This window comes from Pantherophis guttatus, chromosome 7 (genome assembly GCF_059756535.1).
Source record: "Pantherophis guttatus breed Tessera chromosome 7, ASM5975653v1, whole genome shotgun sequence".
In the NCBI taxonomy this organism is placed as follows: domain Eukaryota; kingdom Metazoa; phylum Chordata; class Lepidosauria; order Squamata; family Colubridae; genus Pantherophis; species Pantherophis guttatus.
In genome coordinates, this window is record NC_142069.1 from 74,476,850 (window position 1) to 74,485,687 (window position 8,838).

At 45.5% G+C, this 8,838-nt stretch overlaps 1 protein-coding gene across 1 annotated transcript; it reads left to right on the top strand.

The window, feature by feature from the left end:
* The first annotated feature begins 3,282 nt into the window (after positions 1 to 3,282).
* Positions 3,283 to 8,612, top strand: LOC148112930 (uncharacterized). Its single transcript, XM_087874238.1, has 4 exons — positions 3,283 to 7,084; positions 7,544 to 7,704; positions 8,269 to 8,333; positions 8,510 to 8,612. The coding sequence occupies exons 1-4, from the start codon at positions 6,961 to 6,963 to the stop codon at positions 8,595 to 8,597; spliced, it is 438 nt and encodes a 145-aa protein (XP_087730364.1). The 5' UTR covers positions 3,283 to 6,960; the 3' UTR covers positions 8,598 to 8,612.
* Positions 8,613 to 8,838: the final 226 nt, after the last annotated feature.

An 8,838-nucleotide genomic window follows, 5' to 3' on the forward strand; every position in this document is an offset into this window, starting at 1 on the left:
ACACACAATAACACAGAAAACACAGAATAAGATAGTTGGTGTTTCCATGTTGGGAACTTGATTTTGTAGGAAAGGTAAAAACAAAAGTTTTAAGATGGCTAACTTCTTTTTCAATGTGGTAGATGTAATAATATTACCAAATGCCTAGATTAGAATTAGCAACTATGATTCTGTGTGATTCCCAGTAAGGAAAAAAATAATTTTAAAAAGTGGGATAAAAATATTTAAATATTCTGAGTTGAATTGTGGCAGTTAAAATGATGGCTCTTTCAAGATTTAAATGTTTTATTTTCAGCTCTTCCAGTAGAAGTTCTTTGAAATTCTTTGGTGATTTCAATACATTGATCCTGAAATTTATTTGGCAAGGGAAAAAAGCTAGAATTAAATTGAAAACGTTACAAGAATCTAAAGAAAATGGAAGATTTGGACTACCAGATTGGCTTTTATATTACCAAGCATGTGTTATAACATGGCTAAAAGAATGGATAATCCCCAGACACAAGAGACCGTTATATTTAGAAGGACATGATCTACAACTGGGATGGCATGCTATCTTATGGCATGAGAAGAATAAAATTCACAGATACTTTCAAAATTATTACATAAGATACTCACTATTATCTGTATGGGAAAAAATAAAAGCTAAGATCTATTTGAGAATCCCAGAATGGCTCTCAACGATGGAAGCATTTACATATTCAAATCTGGTGAAGTTTGAAAAAGTTGTGACATATAAAGACATTTTTGACACTGAAGGGAAATTAAAATCTAAGCAAGAACTTGAAGTAAATTATCATGGTGGCCTCAATTGCAAATACAATCTAGATATGATAAAGACATGAAAATGTACGGCTTTTATAAAGGACAGACAGCCTTCAATCAGATATTGTTGAATTCTGATAAAAAACTAATTAAGAAAATATCTAATTTTTTTCACTAAATCAGAAAATGGAGGATGAACAAGGAAAAGACACAATGATACAGTTGGCAAAAAACATTAGATATAATATAGAATTAGAGAAATGGCAAAACTTATCAGAAAGAAACAATCAATTAATAATGGCAACTTCTTCTAAGGAAAACTTATAGAAAATGTTTTATAGATGGTACCTACCACCTGCTAAATTAGTTAAAATGTTTTAAAATATGTCTAGCAAATATTGGAAATGTAACCAAAAAACAGGTACATATATTATATGAGGTGGACCTGTGTTAAAGCAAAAAGAAAAAAAAAGGGGGGGAGAGAATATATAAGTGGCTAGAAAAGATGATAGGAAAACATGTAGATTTTAAACCTGAACTTTTTCTATTAGGTATAACACCAAAAACATTTCATAAGTAAAATATATATTTAATATTGCATATATTAACAGCAGTGAGGATTATATTTGCACAATATTGGAAAAATGAAGAAATACCACGGGACAAAGAGATAATTAGGAAGATACAGGATTGTGCAGAAATCCTGCCAGCGGTCACGTGAAGCAGGCATGCAGCTGATTGGTCCGCCCGCTGGCATTACGCAGGCGGGAGAATGGGAGCCCCTCAATTGGTTGAGCCACTGACAGCTTGTGCAGAAAAGAGCTGTCAGATCGGCAAGGTCATTATACTGTTAGTGAGTGATAGTTAATGGTTGTGTTAAATAAAGAGAGTTACTAGTTAACCTGCCTTGCCTCCGTCTCTGCCTGGGTTCTAAAATAGAACACTTGGCAACGAAGGTGGGATGTGTGGAATGAGGCAACAGGTCTAACACGGCAAGCAACTTGACTATCAACTGAGCTAGCCCTCAGCGGTAAGAAATTGCCAGCTGCAGTTATCTCAGACATCGCGCAGGAATGGCCACTCTATCCACGTTTGCGCCATTTAATCAGGAAATGGAGGATTGGGACTCTTTTTTGAATCGCTTTGACTGTTTCTTAGCCACAAATGATTACAAGAGGCTTCTAGGTGAGAGGAAATTAGCTGTATTTCTCAGCATCTGCGGGCACAACATGTTTGAAACAGACCAGGCGCTATTAGCACCATAAAAAGTACCAGCCGTACCATGGGATACGTTGTTGGCTAAATTGAGAGCACATTATGCCCCCTTGCCCTCGGGGGTAGCCAGGCATTACACATTTAGGCATAGATTCCAACGAGAGGGGGAAAACATAAGCCAGTACATGGCTGCTTTAAGGGCTGCTGCCTTGTACTGTGATTTTAGAGAGTATTTAGAAGAGATTCTGTTAGACCAATTGATTTGCGGGGTCACTGATTTACACCTACAGCGCCGGTTGTTAGCTAAGACAGACATCACGTTACAGACAGCCCTAGATGAGGCTAGAGCCTCAGAATTATCAAATAAATCAGGAAAGGGTTAAGCCCCACGGGGGTTGATAAACCCACCACTGTTCACCAGGAGGAGGTCATGCCTGATGTGGTATCAGGAGACGAGGAAGATGTCAGCCGTCTGAAGACACATTACAAAAAAGCAGATCCTCAGAAGGAAAGTATGGAAAGCCTCAGAATCCTTGTGTTGAGTGCGGAGGCAATCATCTCCGTTCTGATTGTAGATTTAAAAATGCCGAGTGTAGACATTGTGGAAAAAAAGGGCACCTAGCGCGGGTTTGTTGGGCTGCACAGCCGTCACTCGGCAGTTTTATGTTTTATGTTTATGTTTTATTAAATTTTTATATGAGGCCCCCCAGAGAGTTCAAACGGCAGAATAGGACAACAAAACTGAGGAAGATTGTTTCACAATCTACAAGGAAGTTGCTCAGTTTGAGGCCAGGATAGGGCAGGCCAGTGATAATTTGAAGAAAAAAATCTATCTTTCAGTTTTAATAGAAGGCAGACCTTGTCAGATGGAAATTGACACTGGATCTTCGGTGTCCATTATATCGTGGGCCACTCTCACTAAGCTGGTGCCCACAATAGTTAAAAATAGACTAACGGCTTCTAGGCTACGATTTAGGATTACCAGGGTAATCCTATACCAATTCTGGGCTGTGGTAGATTCAAGGTAGATTATAAAAATTTCACCAGCCGCCTTAAGATTGTTGTGGTAAAGGGTTCCCTACCTAGCCTGCTTGGGTTAGATTAGTTTGATGCTTTAGGGCTGGCCATGACAGGAATACACGCCTCCACAGTGGACTGTTATTTGGATCTCTTGCAAGAGTTTTCCGATGTATTTAGTGGTGAACTGGGAAAATATACAGGCAGCCCTATCTCCTTTCACCTGGACCCCTCTGTAATCCCTTTGCGGCTCAAGCCCCAGAGGGTTCCGCTCGCTCTACGCCTGAAAGTGGACCAAGAAATTGATAGACTGTTGGCTCAAGGTGTATTGGAACCTGAAACTCCCATCGTTATTCCTATTAAGGCCGATGGTTCCATACGTATCTGTGCGGACTATAAGGCGACGATTAATCGTGCTCTTCAGGCAAACCTCTATCTGGTGCCCGTTGTCCAGCACCTTCTGCATTCGCTAGGTCGTGGATGTATTTTCGTGAAGCTGGATATGGCGCAAGCCTATCAACAGCTTGAAGTGGATGACCCAACCGCGGAGGCGCAAATGATAGTTACCCATTGCGGTGCTTTCCGGTGTCACTGGCTGCAATTTGGGATCTGTGTTGCCCCCGGCATATTCCAAAGTTTGATGGAGAGATTACTGCAGGGATTGCCGGGGGTAGTACCTTATTTCGACAACTTATTTATCTCAGCTGCGCATGAAATTGAACTTCTCAGCCATCTCAAAGCCATTTTCCTCTGTTTCCGCCAATATGGACTAAAATTGAAACGCTCTAAATGCTTGTTGGGGGCGAGTCAGGTCGAATTCCTTGATTATCTCATCAACGCTAATGGCCTCCACCCTACACCATCGAAGGTACAGACCATCCAAGGGGCCCCAATCCCGACATCCAGACGGGAACTGCAAGCCTTCCTGGGTATCCTGAACTTCTATAATATGTTCCTGCCTCACAAGGCCACAATCGCGGAGCCGCTCCATCGCCTCCTGGACGACCGCACTCCCTGGTATTGGGGTAGGAAAGAAGCAGCCGCATTCCAGGCTGTCAAGGTGCTGCTAACATCTAACAGCGTCTTGATGCAGTATCATACCAACCTTCCACTGACTGTAGCTTGTGACGCTTCGCCCTACAGGGTGGGGGCTGTCCTGAGTCACCAACTACCTAATGGAACTGAAGCCCCCATCGCCTGTTTTTCACGAACCTTGTCATCAGCTGAGAGAAACTACAGACAGATTGACAAAGAAGCGTTGGCGGCAGTGGCCGGTGTCAAACGTTTTCATGATTACCTGTATGGCCGTTCATTTACCCTGATCACAGATCACAAGCCATTGTTGGGCATCCTGGCCAGCAATTGCCAGACCCCTGTCATCTTGTCTCCTAGAATGACCCAATGGGTCATGTTTCTGGCCGCCTATAATTACGATTTACAATATCGGCCTGGTAAGGCATTGGGACATGCCAATGCGCTAAGCCGTTGCCCTCTTCCTGCACCAGTGGAGGACCCCGCGCCGGCTTCGTCTGTTCTACTCATAGATGACACCAGCTCTCCTGTGTCTGCCTCCGATGTTGCATGATATACCGCTCAATATCGTATTCTCCACCAAGTGGCAGACTGGGTGAAAAGGGGGTGGCCTTGGGACAGGTGGCTCCTGCACTGCAGCCCTATAAAATCAGGCAGCATGAAATATTGTGTTTGAGGGGCTGCCTACTTTGGGGTTCCCGTGTCATTAGCCTGGAGGAGTTGTGGTGCCAGGTTCTACTAACCCTACATGAGGGCCATCCCAGCATGGCCCATATGAAGGCCCTGGCCCGCAGCTATCTATGGTGGTCGAAGCTGGACAAAGGAATCAAAGACTGGGTTGCTGGCTGCCAGCATTGCCAAGAGACCATGGCCGCCCCACCGGTATCGTCCGTGAGGGAATGGGAGATCCCAAAGGCACCATGGTCCAGAGTCCATATAGATTTTGCCGGGCCGTTCCAGGGGCAATCATTCATGATCGTGGTGAACGCATACTCGAAGTGGGTCGAGGCTGTCTCAATGACCTCGACCTCTTTGGAAACGGTTATTAGGGCTTTACACAGGATCTTTGCTACCCATGGGCTCCCCAATGTCGTGGTGTCGAATAACGGCCCGCAGCTGATGTCCGCACCGTTCCAAAGCTACAGGGCAAGTCTGGGAATTCGCCATGCCACAATTGTGCCTTATCATCCCGGGGCTAACGGCCTTGCTGCACGGGCTGTTCGCTTGGCCAAAGCCATCCTAACCAAATTAGGCATGGGGAACTGGCAGGCTAAACTGGACACCTACCTGCTGACACAGCACACAACGCCATGTCCCACAACTAATCGTAATCCAGTGGAACTACTGATGGGCCGGAGACTCCGAATGGTGCTAGACCTTTTACACCCTGAATATTCTCCGGAAAAACCCCTCGACTTGGCAGCGGGATCCCGTCAATTTCAAGCAAGTGGTTTAGTGTACGTTCAAAAATATGGGGGAGACCCTAAGTGGGTCCCCAGGCGCATATCGAAGCAACCGATCCCTGCTCGTACCAGGTTCAATTAGAAGACGGCTGGGTATGGCGGCAATATATAGATCAGCTGAGGGGGCGCCACCAGCCTGCATTAGGCCCAATCTCTGGCAGTCCACAATCAGTGCCTAAACTAGCGGAGCCCACCTATAGTGACCCGGGTCCACATAAACAATCTGATGCCGATAAAGCAACAAGCTTACCTTCGATGACATGCCTCGGTGAGACACGGAATGCACCCAGCGAATTCGCTGTACAGTCTCCTGGAGTTCCAGACGCTTCGTCCTTGAATCCACCTGTTACTACAGAACCATTCACGTCAAGCAGAAGCCGGAGGCATCCAGCGTACCTATCGGACTACGCGTGCACCATCCAGGAGGGAAGGAGTGTTGTATCCTGCCAGCGGTCACGTGAACCAGTCATGCAGCTGATTGATCCACATGCTGGCATTACGCAGGCAGGAGAATGGGAGCTCCTGGATTGCTTGAGCCACTGACAGCTTGTGCAGAAAAGAGCTGTCAGATCAGCAAGGTTCCCTCAGTCGTTATACTGTTAATGAGTGATAGTTAATGGTTGTGTTAAATAAAGAGAGTTACTAGTTAACCTGCCTCGCCTCCGTCTCTGCCTGGGTTCTAAAATAGAACACTGCACCTAAGCAGATAGAACAAAGGGAGCTGACTCTAGACCCAGCAGAGTTGATACACACACAGAGAGAGAGAGACACAGCTTGCAACACAACTGATTTTGACTGGAAGTTGACCAGAAGCTGCACTGGTGAGCCTTGCTTAGTCAGAGAGCTTAATGGAGCTCCTGTAGAAAAAGGCAGGCTACATACAAAGAGCTTTGGCTTCTGTAGCAAAAGGTGAGAAAGAGGCAGCTTGAGAGATTTGTTAGTAGGTTCCTAGAGATCTTTGGCTGCCAACAGTGTATGCAGAAAAGGTGGAGCAGATCCTTTGGTAGATCCCAAAGGAGGCCTTCAGCCCTCTGGGAATTCTAGTGGCTGTAGGAGGTCATCCAGACATCCATACAGGGTCAAAGGTCACCAACTGCCAGTTGTCACTGAGCAGAGCCAAGATGTTTTCGAAGACGTAAGTAGGTCTTCAGAAGGGCTGCTCTAAAGAGCTTCTCCATGTCTTTTCTTGTTTGGGAGGTGGAAGGTTTGTCCATGAGCCTTTGCCCTGGGATGGGGAAATGGAGAGGGGGAAGGTAGAGGAGGGAAGGGAGGCCCTCAGGACTGGGCTCCTTCCCAGAGATTTACACAGAAGGAGCTTCTCTCTTTGCCCAGATGCTCCCTCTGTCCCAGACACAGAGCAGGTAGAGCAAGTGGAGTCTGGAAAAGGGGTTTTACTCCCTTCCATTCCTTTTCTTAGGTTCCTGAGATTCGAAAATGTTGCAGAGAAATCTTCCAATGCTGTTGGGGGAGAATGAGAAGGAATGCCAGGCCAGCCAGTCCTTCAACCTCCACCTTGGAAGACACAACAAATCTGTCTGGCCGAAGAAAAATGAAAATCACGATAGACATTGAGCTCCATAAAGTGGAGCAGCACGGTGAGTACACACTTTGGGTTGAAGGGGATGGAGAGGGAAAGGGAAGGAGCTCCTTTAGGAGTGGACTCCTCTCTGTAGGCATCTAGAGAAGCCAATTCTGCCTCTTCCTATATTTTAGGTTGCACTTAGGGGCTGGGCAGAACCAAATTGCTCCTGCTCCTCATGAAGCTTCTGAATCCACATTAACTTTCCATAAATTGTTCTGCTTCCATGAGACTCTTCTGGGAAACTTCACATTTACTCAGTGGAGCCTATCTATATCCTGGGAACTGGGGAGGGAGGATATAGAGAATGCAATAGGTCTTTCCCCTAAAAGAGACATAGCCAGCAACCACAAAAGCCTTTGAATTGGGTCTCCAAGGGAAGGATGCTGCAAAGGGCTGATTTTAGTGTCTTTCCTTCATCTGGAGGAGATCTAAAATTTTGCTCTGATTCCACCCTCTGTGTCTCCTTTCCCAGGTTTCCCTCCAAAGGACAGCCGAGGGAAAGAGAAGGTCCTCTTCGAGAGGAAGGACCTTTTCCAAGCAGCGCAATCAGAGCTGGCCTGTATAAGAAGAGACCAGGAAATAAGCCAATATTTGCGCCAAGTGGTCTCTGAGAGGAGGAGAGAGACGCAAATAGTAGGTACCCCTTGGAAGTAGAGGTTTCTTTCGCTGGGCTTTGCCTCCGGGTTTCAAACCCACACTTTTTTGGCCCAATCTCAGTGTGGGGCAAAAGATTCCTTAGGATGGACAGAGTCTCAGAAGGGTTCAAGCTTTCCTTGTAAAAGGAAGCACACTGGGGATTCTGGGAGAGTCAGTTGCCCTGACTGATAGCCAAATATCTTTCAGTTGCACAGGAGCATCGCCTAATCCAGGTCCTCAGTGTGATCACTGCACTGTTTCACCTTAAGAAAAGTGTGCAAATGAGGGTCCCAGTGCCCGGAAATAAAAATGTGATGGGAAGGGGGGAGAGTTAATGGTGATGGGGAGATATGAGAGGGAAAGGGAGAGGAGGAAAACTACTAGGAATTCTCAGAAAGTTTACCAAAAGCTCAAAAGGACCCTTAACAATTTTCCTTTGGACTGAAAGGCAAGCTGTTGCAGCAATGTAGCAGATTAAAACAGGCTGCGACAAGAAGATGTTCTGGAGCAACTTAGTTGAGCTTGACTTTGCTGATTCTCTCCTCTTTTGTTTCCTAGCAGGCTCTGTTGCAGGAGCACAGCTTTGTCAATGGATTAGCTGCATTGCTGGAAATGTATGATCTCAGGTCAGTCTATTGTTTCTTTTATAGTGGGTGAGAAAAGTCTGTTTGGGGTACTCAGTCATTAAGAAGGGGGAGGGCATTCAGTTGAGCCAGCTTATCCTATTCTTGTGGGAAAAATGGAACGGAGGCTTGCTCATTAATATGGGCACTAATGTCTCTTCCTTCTTTTAATCCCACAGCAAGATCACACCAGAAATGGATGAACCAATAGAATCCATGCTGATGAACATTTCCAATTTTTATTGGACGGCTACCCTGGATAGATAGGAAGATCTTTCTGAGGTACTACTTTAACCAACATTTCTGGGATTTCCTTCCTAGTGTTGCATGGATGGGAAAATATTCTCCAAAAGAAAGAGCTCCATCTCTTATGTTTCCTTTCAAGTGGAGAAGAAGTTGCTGGAGGAGGCCTTTGGCCTAACAATGAGGAACCTACTCCGACAATCTCCCACGACAGAACAGTTTGTTTTCATTCTGAAGGTAAGGGTCCAGAAGTCCCATGGCAGTT

Coding starts and splice junctions, on each gene's coding strand:
- LOC148112930 (XM_087874238.1), top strand. CDS start 6,961: ATGAGAAGGAATGCCAGGCCAGCCAGTCCTTCAACCTCCACCTTGGAA. Junction 7,085..7,543: donor CCATAAAGTGGAGCAGCACG/GTGAGTACACAC, acceptor CTCCTTTCCCAG/GTTTCCCTCCAAAGGACAGC. Junction 8,334..8,509: donor CTGGAAATGTATGATCTCAG/GTCAGTCTATTG, acceptor TTAATCCCACAG/CAAGATCACACCAGAAATGG.